The sequence below is a fragment of the Artemia franciscana genome, chromosome 2 (genome assembly GCF_032884065.1).
Source record: "Artemia franciscana chromosome 2, ASM3288406v1, whole genome shotgun sequence".
Classification (NCBI taxonomy): Eukaryota; Metazoa; Arthropoda; class Branchiopoda; order Anostraca; family Artemiidae; genus Artemia; species Artemia franciscana.
The window spans coordinates 2,687,155-2,707,767 of NC_088864.1; the positions used below are offsets into that span (position 1 = coordinate 2,687,155).

At 34.3% G+C, this 20,613-nt stretch overlaps 1 protein-coding gene across 2 annotated transcripts in view; it reads right to left on the reverse strand.

Moving 5' to 3' along the window:
* LOC136035970 (pseudouridylate synthase 7 homolog) overlaps nt 1-20,613 on the reverse strand; it is an 85,192-nt gene that overhangs the window by 16,930 nt on the left and 47,649 nt on the right. For both annotated transcript variants that reach the window (XM_065717870.1, XM_065717878.1), the window contains exons 8-11: nt 19,585-19,782; nt 17,418-17,523; nt 7,675-7,853; nt 1,242-1,458 (exon numbers count right to left, since the gene is read on the reverse strand). In XM_065717870.1, the coding sequence (XP_065573942.1) occupies nt 1,242-1,458; nt 7,675-7,853; nt 17,418-17,523; nt 19,585-19,782 (700 nt within the window). The remainder of the gene's footprint in view (nt 1-1,241; nt 1,459-7,674; nt 7,854-17,417; nt 17,524-19,584; nt 19,783-20,613) is intronic.

The following is a 20,613-nucleotide window of genomic DNA, read 5'->3' on the forward strand; positions in this document are numbered from 1 at the left end:
CGAGCTCCAACCGACTGCGCCACTACAGGACACGTCCTCTTCTTGTTTCGATTAGTATGGAGAGACTTTCTCATAATCTCCTCACCAGAATCGAATTCCGAGTCCTTCGGTGCGTTGCTACAGCTGGGATAGAACTCTAGATCCCGCAATACCAGGCTGAGGTCAAACCCAATACGTTACTACAAAACCTTTTGACTCTATTCAGCTTCCAAAAAAATATTCACTTGCTCCACCTGCACGCCTAACAAAACCCTATTCAGTAAAAAGCAAATAGTTCCAGCAGTTCAGGAATGAAGTGTAACCATGTAAAACTTTTTTGTAGCAGTCACACTTCTCTTCTTATAAATACAATGTGGGTTCTGAAATACTCATTCTACCCCTTTCTATCTTAACCTTTTCCCATAAATATACCTTCAATGATGAATATGGGACAGGGTAATGATTCCAGGATGTCCACTAAGTGATTAACTTTACAACTGAAAAACTATATTAATACTCTCTCCCCTTCCTCGGTTGGGTGTTCATTGTATTAAGTTTTGCTTGACCATTTCGCATGAATATGAGTAAAACCTACAGCCAAGCCAATGGTAGGATCGGTTTGATTAAAAAAAAAAAAATGAATACGGAACAGGCAATAGCATATTCTACTAGTTGTATAAATCAAGGTTATCTTCATAAAGGTTACTGAGTTACAACAGTTTTTTCAGACATCATTAAAGCTTTCGATACAGTGGATTATTCTATACATGTTGAAAAGTTACGAAGGTATGGAGTTAATGGAATATTTCTCACCTTGATAATGGACAATATTTATGAATGGGTAGGATTTCTGAAAAAGGACAAGCCCAAGATTCTAGTTTAATCGAAATAAGCCACTACAAATTACAATAGGCCTATGATTATTCCGAATCATCATACAAACATTAAAGCATACAAATTTATACATGCTAAAACAAACTAAATAGAAACAGATAAAAGATACAAGGAAAGCCAAAGAGGAAAAAAATACAGAGAAAGCAAAGAGAGAACAGACATGAATACAGACGTACATTTTCTATGGGAAGGGGGTAACATGATGGAAAGGTGCACATGGATTTTGTCTTTTTTCAGGGTGGGATGAAATACTGCTTTAAATAAGGAGAAAGGGAGGTTGCCCTATTCATAAAGAATAAGGAGGAAGTACTTCGGTACATATCCAATTTTTTAAAGGAGTATGATTGCTTTTGTTAGGTGTTATTTACCTTTTTCTGTTTCGGCCTTCTCTGCCTCTTTCACTTCCTCTTTTATTGGCTCTTCCGTTTTCTCGTCTTCCGCTTGTTTAGGCGCCTCTCCAGTCTGCATTTTCTCTTCAGGTTTCATTTCTTCTCCAACTGCTTCAGAAGTTTCCATTTTCTCTCCAGTTTCCTCTGCCTTGTTCACATCTTTTTTTGCCTCTGTTTTAGCAGCTTCCTCTTTTGCCTATATTGCAATAGAGTCAAGTTCAGTTAAACTGGCAATACTGGAATGAATCACTAGAGAGATTCTAATGCTGAGAGATCAGCACCGCTATGCGGGTCAATTTCCATTAGCTTCCCTTTTCAACACAATCATCATTGATTACATGACTTACTGATTTAGGCAGCCGAATATTTGCATATCTAACAAACATATTTCGTCAACAAAAAATGATCTTTGTTTTTTGTCAATATGGGGGAAGAGACAAAACTTAGATAAAATATGTCATGACATGTGAAATGACATGCCATGTCATGACAAAAAAGAGGAGTCAACTCCCATTCTTTAATCTAAATTGCAGAAGACTTAAGATCAGTTTAACCGACTATTTCCTAGTTCAGCACCTCTATGTAGATTACTGATTCATGGAACCATACATACATTTTTTTAACACAATTATCAGATATTTTTTAATAGAACAGAAATTTATGCGGGAAGGGACAAAACTTAGATAAAATATGTCATGACATGTGAAACGACATGTCATGTCATGACAAAAAAGTGGAGTCAACTCCCATTTTGTAATCTAAATTTCAAAAGACTTAAGATCAGTTTAACCGACTATTTCCTAGTTCAGCACCTCTATGTAGATTATTGATTCATGGAACCATACATACATTTTATTTAACACAACTTAGCAGATATCTTTTAATAGAACAGAAATTTATGAGGGAAGGGACAAAACTTAGATAAAATATGTCACGACATGTGAAATGACATGCCATGTCATGACAAAAAAGAGGAGTCAACTCCCATTCTTTAATCTAAATTGCAGAAGACTTAAGATCAGTTTAACCGACTATTTCCTAGTTCAGCACCTCTATGTAGATTACTGATTCATGGAACCATACATACATTTTATTTAACACAACTTAGCAGATATCTTTTAATAGAACAGAAATTTATGAGGGAAGGGAAAAAAATTAGATAAAATATGTCACGACATGTGAAATGACATGCCATGTCATGACAAAAAAGAGGAGTCAACTCCCATTCTTTAATCTAAATTGCAGAAGACTTAAGATCAGTTTAACCGACTATTTCCTAGTTCAGCACCTCTATGTAGATTACTGATTCATGGAACCATACATACATTTTATTTAACACAACTTAGCAGATATCTTTTAATAGAAACTGATATATGAAACAGATATTTTTTAATAGAACAGAAATTTATGAGGGAAGGGACAAAACTTAGATAAAATATGTCACGACATGTGAAATGACATGCCATGTCATGACAAAAAAGAGGAGTCAACTCCCATTCTTTAATCTAAATTGCAGAAGACTTAAGATCAGTTTAACCGACTATTTCCTAGTTCAGCACCTCTATGTAGATTACTGATTCATGGAACCATACATACATTTTATTTAACACAACTTAGCAGATATCTTTTAATAGAACAGAAATTTATGAGGGAAGGGACAAAACTTAGATAAAATATGTCATGCCATGTGAAATGACATGTCATGTCATGACAAAAAAGAGGAGTCAACTCCCATTCTTTAATCTAAATTCCAAAAGACTTAAGATCAGTTTAACCGACTATTTCCTAGTTCAGCACCTCTATATAGATTATTGATTCATGGAACCATACATACATTTTATTTAACACAACTTAGCAGATATCTTTTAATAGAACAGAAATTTATGAGGGAAGGGACAAAACTTAGATAAAATATGTCATGCCATGTGAAATGACATGTCATGTCATGACAAAAATGAGGAGTCAACTCCCATTCTTTAATCTAAATTCCAAAAGACTTAAGATCAGTTTAACCGACTATTTCCTAGTTCAGCACCTCTATGCAGATTATTGATTCATGGAACCATACATACATTTTACTTAACACAACTTAGCAAAGATATCTTTTAATAGAAACTGAATTTTTTACTTCATTACTTGCATAAAATGACGGAAAGAACAAAAGTAAAGCAATAAAATATTTAAGACCAAACTGACATACCGAGCCATGTCAGAAAGAGAAGCGAAATCTTCTTTATCCTAAATTAGGAAATAATTGATTAAGTAATTAAATAAATAATTAAGTTTGGTTAAGGTCATGCAGCCAAGCCCTAACAAATTTCTTCAGTTTGAAGAGGTGAATACGTATAATTGGACTTTTACTATTTTTAAACAATGTACAAATTTACGTTTTTTTTTTAGCTTATCTTGTTATAATATATGTATCTTTATTTCTCTATAAATTTGTTCTCGAAATACAGCAAAATATTTTTTTCCCCCAAAAATTAGCATGTTATTATTTTCGGGATGCGAATAAACGATCTGGATAGGCTATAAGTTTGATATAACTGGTTATAACTGGTATAACTGGTACTATTTTTAAACAATGTACAAATTTACGTTTTTTTAGCTTATCTTATTATAATATATGTATCTTTATTTCTCTATAAATTTGTTCTCGAAATACAGCAAAATATTTTTTTTTCCCCAAAAATTAGCATGTTATTATTTTCCGATGCGAATAAACGATCTGGATAGGCTATAAGTTTGATATAATTGGTTTGGGGCCTTAATTTTGGAAAAAAACAAATTCATATGAATAACATCACAATACTTGTGAAGTGGAATAGTTCTAAATTTTGGTGAACATAAGTGCCTGTACAATATATTTTAGAAAACACATTACAATTTAGTTTGATTTTAGACAGGAGAGAATAATTATTTTAAATAAATAAGCAAAAAAAAAATTTTGAATACAATAAAACCAAATTAAAGTTGTTTTGCAAGGGATAAAAACAAAACAAAACAAAAAATGTCTTTCTTTTCACCAAGCGAAGCTCGGTCTTCTGGTACTTGATATTTGAGAAAGAAATCATCGTCTCACATTATACATATAGAAGCAAAAAGGGTAATATATCTGTGCACATAAGATGGAAGTCTTTATCTGCTGAATTTAATTGTAGGAAGCTTAGAATAAGTAAATCTATTAGCCATCTAGCGAGCTGGAATTTAATAACAAGTTAGGGGGTACATCATTTGCACTACAGACGGACACAATTCTGATTTTATTAACAATTGCTACTATGATATGGCCCCAGCTTTACTATATAGTAACTAGGCATGAAATATCAACTTACCGCTACGAAAGAAAAAACTATCATAATTTGATTTTACTATTTATTATAGAAAAGAATGATGTCAAATACAAAAATGTCTCTGTTTAAATTTTGGTGAGGACAAAACTTCCGGTGCCACTGTGAGTTTCCATGTGGTGCTCATGCAACTACCCAAGCGTTCTTAAGAAGAAAAAAAGTTATACCTAATTAAATAGCTATGATTCTGTATTAAGTAATGTAATATGTTAGCTGTGATTCTGCAGTTAAGTAATTATTCCTTCTTTTTACGGGATTCAAATGAGTAAGCTAGATTCACTTATTTAGATTGCATGGTTCTTGCATTGAGCAGGATACTTCTCCTATCTAGAGATCCCAATGAGCCCTGGTGTGGCTCCAAATTATCACCTTTTTTGAAAATCAGAAAACTGACGATATATCAGAATGGATTGTTAGACCTTGTCAAAACTTGACTGGGAGCTTGAGCTACTGTCCCAACTATACTTTTTGGGGGTCAAAAATTATAGCTGCCACAAAATTCTTGTCATCTAGATATTTAACATAAGAAGTTGTTATATGTCAGTCGGAGGTGTTGGAAGGTAACAGTAAATGCCTTAGTTATGTTTTTTTTATGGGGCAACATCTGACTTGAGTAAAGCGCAATTACAGGATGTCTACTATTACCACTTTTTTCTATTGCCTCTTCATTCATTAAGATGTGTGGCTCTAGTCTTTGCTGTTCTTTGGAGCGGTAAGCTTCTCAGTAAGGCAACCAGTTTTCAAATAAAAAAAAAAAAAAAAAAAAAACACTCAAAATAATTTTATGTAAAATAAAATCTTTATTTTGGAACACCATCTTTAAGAAAAAACACATGTTTGTTGCAAACAAATATATTAAATTATTATTTAATAAATATAGCATTTATAAATGTATTATTCTTTTAACACTACAAAGTAGTTTTATTTAAGCTTGCTGTAGGGATAATTTTAACTATTACCTCGGCATTCTCTAAATTCCTTTTCAGAAACTGAGCTGTTACTAAGCTACTGCTAGTTTCACATATAAAATCGTTCCACAATTCATCCCAAATTTCGAAGAAATAAAAAAATGTTAATAGTACATCCTTTTTCCATTCTTTCATTACATTTTTTTCTTCTTGAAGACCAAGCTGAGGTTCCACTCTAATTTACAAAATTCTATCTATTATAAGAAGATGATATAAAATACTAGACCATAATTGGGGTCAGGTGTGAAAAGACGATAGTAGTTCCTGCTTTTTTCTCTCTTATCTCATCCTCATTTTTTAGTAAACTTTCTGCGTTTGTCAGGCATTTCCTGCTTTTTTCGTCTTGGTCTTTTGCCAGGTCTTTTATATTCAGCTTATATTCCCTTTAAATGTCCACCTCCCCAATGTATGTAATAGTGGCTTTGAAAAGCAGAAAGGTTTTTTTGATTGCTTTCGACAGGAACTGTCTAAGATAAGATGTACAAAAATGTGGTTCCATCCCGCTTTCTAAGACTATAATGAAAGAAAGGTAGGTATGGCTAAGCCACGTTTTAAGCGTGAAGAATGACAGATTGCCAAAGGTGGCACTTTTCAGGCACCTATCTGGGACAGACTAATAGCATATCGTCCCAGAACTGAATAGCATGACCTTACAAGGAAGGATTAAAAGGAAATTGGAATTTCATGGGTGGGGGTAAGGACTGAGACTTTGAATATATCGGAGTTTAGGAGCATGTACAGTTTTGTTGGCCTCGGGCGGCTTGGCTCTGCAGTGAGTCGTTACTAGTAGTAGTACGTAGTTGTATTTTATCGTAAAGTTAGTTTTATTTGAAGTATTCTTTCAAATAGAACAAATGATTTTCATAGACTATAATTTGAAGAGTTCAATGGTTTAAAGAGGAGCGTGCATAGCTTTGTTGGCCTCAGGCGGCCTGGTACTGCGGTGAGCAGTAGCAGCAGTAGTAAAGGTCTGGAGACTGTAACAAAATTCTGCGCGGGTATGAGTAGTAAAGCATACAAGTGGGTATGTAAGAATGTCCTAAATTCTAACCAACACTACCTGCAAACAAAGGAAACTGGGACTGAGGGAAAGGTGACATTTTTGTTGTTGTGATTTTGAAACCAAATAACATTTGTGCTTCAAGTTAGCACAGAGAACAAAGGACCCATAATAAAAATGGACTCTGTTTTACTGTTACACGGCCTAAATAAAGTTGGAAGGAGTTGAAAGGAAATATTTATAGGGCCTCTCCAAAGGACCCCTTTCCCTCTGAGACAGATTCTTCTAATTCCCTGTAACAGAGGAAATTAGTATTGAAAGTATCAAACCCATTTATATATTTTTGTTCTCAAACATCAATAATTAAAAAGACTAATGTCATAGATCAACACAACAACAAATTTAAGGTGTGATTATAGAATTCTCTAAAGGGTTTGATACATCAAAAGCGTCTTTTTATATATTTCAGCATGAAAATTTTCACAACAAAATGTTAGTTAGACTCTCTTGAAGAGGTAAAGAGGGGGGGGGGGAATTCGAATAGTTCTTAGGACAAATGTACTCTCTTGAGTCCATATTAAGACCTCTCATTGTGGGCCGATTCAAGATAAAGATTCATCCTCTAATCTCTCTGTAGACACTGTGAGCATGAGAATTGAACAAAATTGTTTAGCTTGCCACCTCCATCTTACTAGGCCGTATACAGGATTATTATTTGGGGGGAGGAACTTCACAAAACGTATAAAAATTCTGTGCGTTTTGTTACTTTTTTACGAGTCGGACGAAAGTTTCAGGGGAGGATTAATAATCGGTGACCCCCTCTATTGAACAAAACTGTTTAGCTTGACATCCCCCTCTTACTAGGCCAAATACAGGGTTACTATTAAAAGGGGGGGGGGGGGTAAAAACCTTTACAAAACGTATAAGAATTTCTTTATATACATTTTTCTTACTTTTTTACGAGTCGGACAAAAACATCAGGGGAGGGTTAATATTTGGTGACCCCCTCCGCTGGATATGGGCTTTCTGGTTTCATACGTAGTTTCTACAGAAGAAAATGTGGTTGCTTTAGAGAAGTTATATAAGTAGCATGCCTTTGTATCACTTTTTTCCCTGGCCAAAAGATCTAATCTCTTCCTTTCTTCTTCTTTGCGATTTCTTTCTTCCTCCTCAAGGAGGTAAAAAGGAGTCTTCAGTCTTTCTTCATAGTTGGTCATTTCAATTAGTCCTTCTTCTTGAATTTCAAAGTCATCTAAAGGCAACACAAGATCACCTAAAAAAGAAAAGAAGGTCAACGAATATCAATGAAAAATTATTTCAAACATTTATATCTATTTTAAATATTTTTTTCGACAAATTCTTTTTAGTTTCACAATAACGGTGTAGGCCAGAAATACTCCCAAAAACCAAGAGGGATTATATATCAATTTATACGTCCACCCCCCTTCCTTAGAACTAATTCGGTAACATTGTTTTCGGGATTTCTTTGCCATTACATTCCACCCTTTGAGACATTCGGTGGAGGTTTCAAGCTCTCGTCTACAAAAATTGGGAATTTTTTATCTTTGTTTTTGCCATAAAAGAACTAAGTTTGTTTGTTTGTTTTTTTTTTTTTTTTTTTAAGGGATTATCGTAATGAACCAAAAATCCTAAAAGATGGAGAGAGGGCTCAAGTGAGTAGTACCCTTTTAAGGGAACAAACAGATTGGAGAGTAACTATTCCCCTTCCCCCACCCCTTTTTCCCCCAAGACATCCGATGGAAATTTTGAGATTAGCCATTTGTTTCAGCATAACTGAAAGGTCAGGTCAAAAAAATATACCTATGGGGATGACATAACTTCCCACAGTTTCAAAGGAAAACGCTGTAAGTTTTGCAATTTGTCCATTATTCAAATATAAGTTGAGCAGTTTCCCAAGCTTCATTTACGGAATTCCATTTATTTGTCTTTCTTTCTCTTTGGATGCACAATTTTGCATATGGAAAGAATGTTCCAGGGGAACTGTCCGGGAAAGTTTTTCCAGGAAAGATTGCCTAGCACCCCTTATAGCTTATATTGTGTTAACTTTTCACCTTTCTTTTTAATTCAATATTTACTATCCTTGGTACTTTGAATAGCAATCATAATCTCTATTTTCAAAAGAAAAAAAGAGTAAACTAGCAATAAACACGGACCGAACTTTTTAAAAACTGACCAAGAGAAGATAAGAATTTGAAAATCGTTGAAGCTTATACTCAAAGAAAAAATTCAAAAAATTTCTTTATCATTATTTCCGTTAAAACGTGAGGAAATTAACTTAATAGCAAGTAACCTTCGCTTCGCGCTCTCTTTTAACTCTTTGTTTCTTTGCTCTCAGTTTCAGTTTCCATCTGTTTATTTTACGTATTGAACAAGTAAAATTCTAATCTTATTATAAAAGTAAAGAAAAGTAAAAAGGCAAAGTATCCTAATAGTAAACAGGAAAATTAAAAAAATCTGCGGAAAGAAAAAATTTTCATATTCTGATTCTTTCTACAAGACTGCTAGTAATTTAAACGAATTTATTGCTTCAACTGTTCAAAGCCACATCCTCTTATTATCGAGTTCCTTCCCTCTGTCCTTTATCTGGCCGCTATCGCGATAAGACTGTCCGGCCTGGCATTTCCTTCTCTTGAAATACCCTAGCGATAGCCTATATAGAAATTACATAAAAAAAACAAACTAGTTTTTTTAACTGAAAGTAAGGAGCGACATTAAAACTTAAAACGAACAGAAATTACTCCGTATATGAAATAGATTGTTCCCTGCGCAATCCCTCACTCTTTACGCTAAAGCTTTTAATTGTTTTAAAAAGCAGAATTGTGGCAAAGAGTCAAACTTTAGCGTAAAGAGCGAGGGATTGCGGAGGGAACAATCTATTTCATATACGGAGTAATTTCTGTTCGTTTTAAGTTTTAATGTCGCTCCTTACTTTCAGTTAAAAAAACTAGTTTTTTTTTTATGTAATTTCTGAACGTTTTTGAATTAATGCATGTTTGATTTTGACTCTCCACACGTAAACTATTCAAATGAAATTTGCATATTAATTCCTTTTTTGGCTAAATGGCTTTCTCTTAGTTTTGATCATACGATTTTGAGAAATATGGGATGGGGAAGGAGGCCTAGTTGCCATGCAATTTTTCCGTTACATAAAAAGGCAACTATTAATTTTAATTTTAACGAATTTTTTTATTAGCAAAAAATATACGTAACTTTAGAATTAACTTACGTAACAAATTTTTATATTCTTTAATTATTATTATGTATATGAGGGGGTTTGTACCCTCGTTAATACCTCGTTCTTTACACTAAATCGTAAGTTTTGTCCCAATTCTTTAAGAATGACCCCTGAATCAGAAAGGCCGTAGAATAAATAGTTGAAATTACTAAAAATACTTTAGCATAAAGAGCGAGGTATTTATCTCCTCCTAAATACCTCGCTCTTTATGCTAAAGTATTTTTAGAACCCCTCATATGCGTAATAATCTCTGTTCGTTTTAAGTTTCAATGCTGCTTCTTCCTTTCATTTGAAAAAACGTTTTCATGTTTATTTTTCATTGTTTTCTTATAGTAATGCTAGAGAATCCTGTGCCCTTTTCATTGAATTTTTCTTCCCCCATGACAGATTCCTCCAAGGAAAGATCCTCCAACATAGCCCCCTCTCCTCAGCCCCACCCCCAAACAAAATAAAATCCCCCTGAAAACGTCTGTACACTTCCCAATAACCATTACTATATGTAAACACTGGTCAAAGTTTGTAACTTGCAGCCCCTCCCCCAGGGATTGTTGGGGAGTAAGTCATCCCCAAAGACATAGTTATTATGGTTTTCAACTATGCTGAACAAAATGGCTATCTCAAAATTTTGATCCGTTGACTTTGGGAAAAAAATGAGCGTGGGAGGGGGCCTAGATGCCCTCCAATTTTTTTGGTCACTTAAAAAGGGCACTAGAACTTTTCATTTCCGTTAGAATGAGCCCTCTTGCGACATTCTAGGACCACTTGGTCGATACGATGACCCCTGGAAAAAAAAAAAAAAAAAAAAAAAAAAAAAAAAAAAAAAAAAAAAAAAAAAAAAACACGCACCCGTGATTTGTCTTCTTGCAAAAAATACAAAATTCCACATTTTTGTAGATAGGAGCTTGAAACTTCTACAGTAGGGTTCTCTGATACGCTGAATCTGATGGTGTCATTTTCGCTAAGATCCTACGACTTTTAGGGGGTGTTTCCCCCTATTTTCCTAAATAGGGCAAATTTTCTCAGGCTCGTAACTTTTGATGGGTAAGACTAAACTTGATGAAACTTATATATTTAAAATCAGCATTAAAATGCGATTCTTTTGATGTAGCTATTGATATCAAAATTCAATTTTTTAGAGTTTTGGTTACTATTGAGCCGGGTCGCTCCTTACTACAGTTCGTTACCACGAACTGTTTGACACACTTTGGGTTATCTACAGAGGGAAAATCTCCTTATTCCCTTTACTAAGCCGACACATTTGATTCCGTCGTATAAAGTTTTTTTTTTTTTTTTTTTTTTTTACAAGCATGTTCTGATTTCTTTTAATTTTGGCACACAATTTTATTCCTTTCTTTTCTTTTTCACATAATTCAGTTTTAGTTCTCATTCAAGGAACATTTATCTTTATTTAAAATATTTTTTTATTTATTTCAACACTAAATAATGACTGCTAAATTAAAAACGGTTACTAGATGACTACTAGAACCATTACTCTTGTCTGGCCATTTTCATTTATTTTTAAAGATTTAATTATAGCTCCTAAATAGAAATTCTAGTAGAAAGTTATAGAAAAGATATAGTAAATATAATATAATACATAACGTGTTTATATATATATATATATATATATACATATATATATATGACTGAAATTGTGAAATATATATCCTGTGGATTTGGTCGAGAAGTTAATCTTTAGATTTTGCTGAGAAGTTCACTGGGAATTGCTGGCATTATCAACGGCAGCTTAGCTAACTATACGCTTTGAGTCTGTATGGATAAAATAATTGACCCTCAAACAGGTACGCCTTTCTATTTTAAGCAGCTAGTAATTACCATCAAAACGACAGAATCAATAGAAGTCCAGCTACAGGTTTTAAAGAAATTAAGTGAGATGTCAATAGAGCTTAAAAAACTTGAGTCCCTCTATGAACAGGTAAAAACTACTGAATTTTCTTTAATTTCCGAATCTTTGAATAAGAAAATTTGTGAAGTGGAAAAAAAGTTGGGAAAATACAGAGGGAAGTTCATGAGCAGAAAATAGAAGTTACAAAGAATCAAAAGATATAAAATTAAAATACGACCATTAAAACTAAAAAATAAATAAACATTAAAACAACCCTGGCAACCTTACTTCAACGAAGTTCAACCTCGTTTATATTTTCATTTGTGTTATACTGAGGACGGCCCTCAGTATATAATACTGAGACAGACAGAATCTCTGCCTGGCATTTTTCATGCGTGATAGTTTTTGGCATTAGAAGTGGGTTAAAAAATTGGTTCAAAACTTAAAATTCAAAATATAAATATTGCTACATTATGGAAATAAATTCCAAAGGCATTAATTTATTACGATCCAATCCGACAAAGTTAACACTTTATAAATCTAATTCTTAAAAAAAATAACGATTTTCTATACCTTCTTCTATTGGCTTCCCATCTTAAAAAAAAACGTATCTTTAATTTTTTGCTCACTTCTTCTCTTTAGACCTTTTAAAAGGTAGCAGAGGTTACAAGAAGGCGGCAGACAAATCTTTACCAAGGCCGCTAATGGCACAAATGCGAGGTAATCTGCTCCCCGAGAGTTCATCAGAATCACTGAATAAGAAAATTTGTGAAGTAGAAAAAAGTTTGGAAAATACAGAGACAGAAGTTCGTGAGCTGAAAACAGAAGTTACAAAGAATAAAAAGATAATGGATAGAATTGAGGCGGATCAAAAAAGGTGCAACGCGGTTCTCTACAATTTCGACCCAAAGATAAGGGGTTCTAGATGCTTAGATTCTTAGATGCTTAAATGAAATTTTAAGAGGCGCAAGATTTATGTAGACAGATATCAGATTCGTTTACCTTCAAACCAGAAAGTCAGACGAGTCGTAATTAACTTAGCTTCCACGGAATTAAAAAGAATCCCTATTCTTCGGTTGCACTTTTCAAAAGGTTTTATTTGTCAGTAGTCCCAGACTACACTTCTTCAGATTTGTTGGCGCGCAATAAGTTGATACCAATTTTGGAAGCCATGCGTACAGAAGCCATTCAAATGCAAAGCTGAGGGATGTGAGACTTTTTACGGGGATACGATTTTTGCATACGATAGTGAATTGGGTAAAGCTGAAAGAAACTGATCGAGAACAACGAAAGGTTATAGCAATAAAGCAATAAGTGCCTCTGATCATCAAAGTTTTGTCTTTCAAACACGCAAGGGACAGATATTGAAGTTCAGACAAGAAAACGTATGCATGATGAGATGGCTAGCCCCCATAATGATTTTAATGAGACTGGGACATATTTCACTCGTGCAAATCAGAGTGATCAGATTGTTTCGCGAAAGAAGCGAACCGGTAAATTCTGCTGCTAGTGGTCACAGTTTTGAAGCGCTGTTTCTGTGTTTAGTGCAGAAGAGGGGGGCCCAGCTGCTTTTGCAGGTAGGCAGTATCATACCCCCGTTAGCCAAAACCTGCGATGGATTTAGTTCAGCAGGCTAAAAGACAGGACAAAAGAAATAACAAGAACATTAGCCTACAGGATAAAGGCGTGAAGAAAATGCTTACCAAGTGAAAAGGATTATAAATCATTTGCACCTCGCCAGATTCAGAATGCCGCGGTTTTTTCTCAGAAGTTTCCTACTTGGGGGGATATAGTAGCGCGAGGGAACCAGTCAAAACTGCCAAAATAGGGAATACAAGGCCATAGTGCTTACGTTTACCTTTACTCGCGCTTACGTTTTGTAGCTTGGAATTTACAAGGTTATAGTAGGGAAAAGTTAGAACAAAAAGTTGGAAAATCTATTCAGAGTCAAGCCAATCGGCAGGTTGTGAAAATCAGTTTGAGTAGGACCTTTGCTAAACCAGTAAAGAATAATTAAACGAATTAAACGAATACGAATACAAACAAAAAGTTAGAAAATCTAATCAGAGCCGAGTAAATCCGCAGGTTGTGAAAATTAGGATGTTCTCGCCTTGTTGAGACTTGGAATTCTCTACATCATTTTTCTTCATGTAAATATTTTAAGGTTTTTATTGCAGGAGAAAAGTTTCGACAAACGGTAGATATTATGGAGGGGTTTCGGCGCTTGTAAGGAAGGGTGTATTTAATTTATTTCGTAGGCTAGAAAGTGAGTATGAAAAATTCAATATGGTTTTTATTAACACAGATGTATAAAAGAATGTTCCCTTGCCGTAGTTTTATTTTTCTAGGGGACTTCAATGCATATACTAGCGAAGAGGAGTTGCAGGCTGGGGAACCCCTTGTAAATGAACCCTGTCAGGATGTTTGTTTGGGGAATGAATGTGAGCCAGTCTTCTCCATGAGGCAAAGTTGGGATAGGTCTCGGAAAATAAATAGATGGGGAAGGAATTTAATAAATTTTTGCAAATAGGAAGGGTTACTATTTATGGACGGGAGGTTAGGAGGAGATTTTGGTATGGGTGATTTTACATGTTATAGTGGGTTTAATCTGAGTTTAATTGATTATATTATATGTAGTTTATCTCTCTGGCCCCGGGCGGTGAACCTCAAGGTCCTAGAATTGGTCGGATCTGACCATTTGTTAGTGAGTCTTAAGCTGAGAGCATGTATCCGACGGACTGAAAGGGTAAATGAAATGTCTACGTGTGAGGAAAAGATCCATAAGCCAGTTTGGGTAGCCGAGGAGGAAGAAGAACTGGTTAAAAAGGAGCTAGACAGTGAGGAATTTCAGAATGATTGCCATTCAATTTTGATATTTTCAGAACCAGCTGAAATGATCAACCTGTTTCGGTAATTACAGATAGATTTTATGAGAACATCAGGCCTTTATCTCAGGATAGGAAGCATCCGGCCAGAAAAGATGATTCGATTTATTCGATGGGAAATGTAGGCAAAAAACAGAAGAGGTAATTAGGGTTTTTGGGCTACATAACACAATAGACCCATTAGATCAAGAACTGAATTGGCGCAGGCTGGAAAATAAAATCAGATTATAACAGGGTTAAAAGAGCTAAAAAGAGAGAGAGGCAGATAGACATTAATGAAGAAATTAAGAGAGCTTATACTGTGAATAAGCCTACAGAATTTTGGTCGGCAGTTAAATGTTCAATTCAGGGACCGAGAATAAGAGGAGATCTCCCGCCTGTTGAGACGCAGCCAGATTATTTTGAAAATAGGGACTCAGAATATGTCAGGGCGAATGAGTTGAATGATTCAGAGGATAGAGTTAGGTCTAGGGACGGTGAAATACCCTTTAAGACAGAATGATTATGATTTAATAAGACATGTTTCTCAAAAAAGAAATTTGGGATCAGTTGAAAGAGATGAAAGGTAATTCGTGTCCAGGAAGAGACGGTATATCTACACACGCCCTGAGGTTAGGAAGGACAACCTTAATTCCATGTCTGCCGCAATTTTTCCGTCTGTAGTGGAGAAAGCTTGTCGGCCTAGCTCATGGAACATTTCGGTAGCAATGCCTCTTTTTAAGAAAGGTAATAAGAAGTTATATGAAAACTTCAGGCCTATCTTTATGGGGAATGTGGTAATTAAATTATTTTGAAAGGTTCTGGAATTTAGGCCAAGAGATTGCTTAGATAAGGAGGAAATACTTAGCCCGAAGCAAGTGGTATTGAGATCGACGTTCAGCACTATTGACTACATTTTTACTTGGATATACCGAGAAGGAAATATGCGAGAGGGAAAAATGGTCGGTTATTCATAGCATTTTTAGACCTGAAAAGTGCTTTTGACTCGGTAAATAGAAGGTTATTAATTGAAAGTCTGTTAGAGATAGGCTTGCCGTCATGTTTTATAGCGATTATAGCAGATATGTATTATGTTTGTTGTGAAGGTTATGGAAAAAATTTTCTAGGCTAGCTACGTCCCATATGGGAGTGAAACAAGTATGTACTTTATCTCCTAAGCTTTTCTCCTCGTTTGTTAATGATTTAGATAGTTTTATGAAAAGAAATGGAGCCCCTTATATATCTTTGGATCGGTTTAGGCTATTATATATGTTATCTACGGATGAAATAGCTCTAGAGGCGGATAGAAGAAATAATCTACAGAAACAATTAGATGCAATGAAAAATTATTTAGAAAAGAAGGGTTTAGTGTTAAATGCTAAGAAGTCAGTTTTATTAGTATTTAGGAGCAAAGGGGATGTTGATTCTGGGGTTGATTTTAATTTTGGAGGAACGATGTTAAGTAAGGTTAAAGATGAATTTGTTTATTTGGGTGTTAAGTTTAGTGCGTTAAAGAGCATGTCTAGGCATGTAGAAGATTGCAATTTAAGGGGTAACAGGTTAATAAACGAGCCTTCGAGGAGCAATTTAGGTAAGCTAGCTGACATGAGGATCCAAAAAAAGTGTTCGAGACAAAAGTAGCTTCTAGTCTACATTGGGCTACTGAGGTTTGGGGTATTGGTAAAGCAGCTAAGCTAGAAGTAGTTCAGCTAAGATATTTTAAGAGAATTTTAGGCTTGAAGGATTCATTTAGTTCAGTGGTATTGAAAGGAGATTAGGGGCTTTTCACTTTAAGGAACGTTAGATTGGTTATAATGGTAAAATTTTGGGAGAAAATAATTAGGCTACATAGAGTTCGGCTTCTTAAGTCAGCTTATTTGAAGATCTTGAAGGACAGTAGACGTGATTCGTGGCCAAATCAAGTGAAGACAATACTGGACCTTTGTGGCCTTTCGGATATGTGGAATGAAGGAAAAGGCCCAATGGATGAAAGTGTGTCAGTATGGAAGGAAGTCCAATGACCCCTAAATGACCAAGAAATTCAATAATGACAAGCTCATAAGGACTTTCTATGTATTTGAGATTTTACTCCCAAGCTAAAAATTGTTGGGGGGAGGAGGTTTATTTTAAATATGGGTTGAATAAAAAGGATTTGAAGGATTTATTGTTGGTAAGAGGGGATAGTTTGGATTCATGTGAGAGAGGGAAATTTTTGGGAAAGGTTAGGCTAGCCCCTACTTTTGCCCTATGCGCAGATGTGTGAATGAGAATTTATTTCATTTTGTATCCGAGTGGGAAGAACTGTCTCAATTGCGGAATGAATGTTTTTGACGAGTGTTTGGGAGTTAATGCTGGTTAATTGAGTAGATGGCTGAGAGGAACGCATGTGCTATTAAACAGTTGCGTAAGTTTCTTCGTTTAGGGATTAGACATAGGGAATCATGTTTGAGGGGATAGTTTGCTATGGTTTTTAGGAATTGAATTCTATTATGGTTGGTGTTTGTCGGTTAAAATGTTGAGCCTTGGCGTGTTTATTTTTTTGTATTTTTGTTGTTTTGTTTATTTATGCTATTTAATGTAGCATTTTGTTCCTGAGCTTTGTTTGTATGCTGTAATTTGGGCTGCTACTGCCCGCAGGTATTTTGCAATAATTCTTATCTTTTAGAAATACATTTAAACCAGTCTTCTTGGCTATATGACTTGATATTCGCTATATTGATTTTTTTTATGATTTAACGCGAAACCGGCTGGTTGCATCCTACACTAGTCATTTCAAGCACTATCACAATTTATTAAACAGTGGGGGAGGGGGGCGTTGGGAAGAAAAGGACGGAGAGAGAGGGAAGTTCAAAAAAGAGAAGAAGTTCTTACCAGGTAAAACCTTATTCCTAAATTCAAGAGACCTTTTTGAAGCTACTTGGTTCCAAATATAGCTTTGGTAGGCGTGCAGGTACAATAAACGGATATTTCTTGGAAGCTAAAGAAAACAAACAAAAAAGTTAGAGAGAGCAATAGCAACTAAACGAGGTGACGGAGATGAAAAATAAACATTCCTAAAGTATATAACCATAAGCGAAGTAACACTGACTAAAACATTGCAACATCACTTGCCAACTCTAAAAGCTCGGAGCAATAACAATTTTCGGGCTACTGCACTGAGCAATTGTCAGCTTCTTTCAGAACTACATTTCTAAATTTTTTGTGTCGATTCTGTAAGTCTTGAAAGATGTGCTCAAACAAACGCCCAACCGCCATCTAACATAGCCTAGCCTAACCGAATTTCTCACGTTTCTATTCGTATGTTATATGAGAAATAATTAGATGGCACTGATGGTCTTTAATTGAAAACGGAGAAAAGTCTCATCGAATCTATGCTTATTTTTCGTTTTTTTTTAATTGTACAACAATGAAAGAATTGAGGATAATGTTTACTATGATTATTCTGCATATTATGAAGTAAGAATCGCTGTCTTAGATATGTTTCCTCATTTGGAGGGGCTTATCTAGGCTTACACCAAAAAAGGTATAATTGACTTCAACGGAAAATTAAGCAAGAGAAAACTGGTTTTAAATTCGACAAAGCAGTGAACAAAAAATAAAAACAAAGCTACACTTTAACAAGAAAAAATAAAAATATTCCGAAAATGTTTAAAGTTAAAAATAATTTTTTTTTTTAGTTAAAGTGTAGTTTTTTTTTACCTACTACTTTGTCAAAATTAAAACCCGTTTTCTCTTGCTTAATTTTTCGTAAATGGAAAAGCAGAGTAGTCTTAGAAATTATTAACTTCAACGTAAGATCTTAGACTGCAATCACCAACAAAGAAAACCAGACAATGTACTAATAGCCAATCCTCGTCTTCAAATTTGCAAACTGAAACATCCCAGGACTCATCAATCTCTACTAATACTGAAAAATACTAAAAATACTAATACTAAAAAATGCAACATCTTTCACTTTTTTTCTACAAATCTACCGAGTCTACAAATCTACTCGGTATCAAAACTACCGAGTTGGCAGTTTAGCACGGGTAGAATAGAAAATTTATTTTTATTATTTTTCAGGTTAACAGAAGATTGCAAATATAAGATAGTTTCGAAAACTTTAAAAGATACAAATTTCTTAATTCGTAACGTAGATTGTTACAGACCCTTTCAAAACCAAACTTTCTATTCATACTTTTTTTCAACATTTTCCTCTTTCCTAAATGATATTATATATATATATATATATATATATATATATATATATATATATATATATATATATATATATATATATATATATATATATATATATAAATCTATCGTTAAGCAAATTAAGAAATGTTGAGTATATTTAGTCGAAAAGCAAACAAACCTTTCAAATAGAAAATATATCCCTTAACAATTTTAATATAGCGGAAATGTATGTAACACACCTAAACGCCAGAGAAAGATGGACTTCAAAAAATTTGAATACAAATACCGTCCCTTTGTCACTATAGATTCATAAAGACTTTTCCAAGTTCTATTGGGTTTATATTAAAAAGAAAACAAAACAAATTAACTTAAAAGACACTGATCCATGACACAGCCGACGTTGAGACCCATAGACATAAAGATTCTTCCTATCATGCAGAACAGGTCTAACTTCACTACTAAGGACAACCGCACGTCTTCTCCACAATTACATATTATTACCTTAGCTATCAGGTTCCTCCCTCCCTCCCCGGAAGCACAATCACCTCACCTATAAACAATAAATATAATCTTAAATACTAAACTCATTTTAATCCAATTTAACTTCTTATTATTTGACCTTTCACTAAATATTTTTTAAAATTAATTTTGAAGGATCCAAGTGAGCTATTACAATGAGATTTCACAAAGCAAACTTCTTTTTTAAAAGTTAAAACAAAACAAAAAACTTACTAAAATGACAAACTGTCATTTTTCTTTACTCATCCCCCCTTTTTTTGAATTCTACAATGAGTATTGGTATAGACAAAAAAGTTTCTAATTTCCCCTAAATGATTCAATAATTCAAAAGCAAGCTCACCGAATTCATCGCTTTTTCATAATCTTTTCTATTCTTTGTTAGTCCATGCAAAAGTTTGCCTTCAATTCTCATTTTCAACTGGGACGGAAGACGTCTAAGAGCCTCATAAGCATCCTTTCTCGTTCTCCATACGCGCAAGGCTTCCTCCAGATTTCGATTCGACTCCTTTTCATCAGATGACAAAATGAAATTACAAGCCTGGAAAGAGTCTCCTTTAAGGTCCATTCGCGAATTCATTCAAGACAAATTTGAAATTTAGAGATACGGAATTTAAGAAGGCGGGGGAAGGGGGGGGGATACAAATTTATCTTTTTCAAAAATGAGAATACAAAAGGACATTTTAATAATAAAAATACTCCCAAAAAGAGATTTTTGAAATATAAGGGAGGAGCGAAATCTAGGGGGGGCATTTGTCCCCCTACAGATTTTCACTTTTTTGAGCCAAAATTACTTTTAGGAATGGATCTATGCAGATTTTCATGGCGAGATGTGTTATACAACATTTTATAATTCAACAATTAGACTAATATAGATCTTGCTTAAAAGGGTTCTGCCTTTAGAAGACACGATTCAGATTACAGACAAGAACACTTTCTTTTGTATTATAAAACGAATCATACTAGGATTTTTTTCTTCTTTTTTTTAACAAAAATCATGGTGCAAGAGAAAACGGTTACTATCGCCAGTTGCATAGATTTGGCGTAGAAGAGAAGAGCTAGTTTAAATTTGAGCCAATCAGATTTCAGATTTACATTTTTCTGATTGGCTAAAATTTTAAGAAAAATTTTCATTGACTAGAAATAGTTAGATAATTCCAGACCTTAGAAAATTTTATGGCGAATGGTCCTTCAGCCTAAGATACTAAAAGCAATTGGCACTTGTGCATAAAAGAGGAGTTCTGAGCTTTCCTTAATAATTCGAAAAACATCTAAATAATTTGTATTTTATCATACTCTGCATGCTCTTATTAACTTATTTACCACTTATCTTAATGTAAAATTCGTGTACACATGCTTGACTTGATACAAT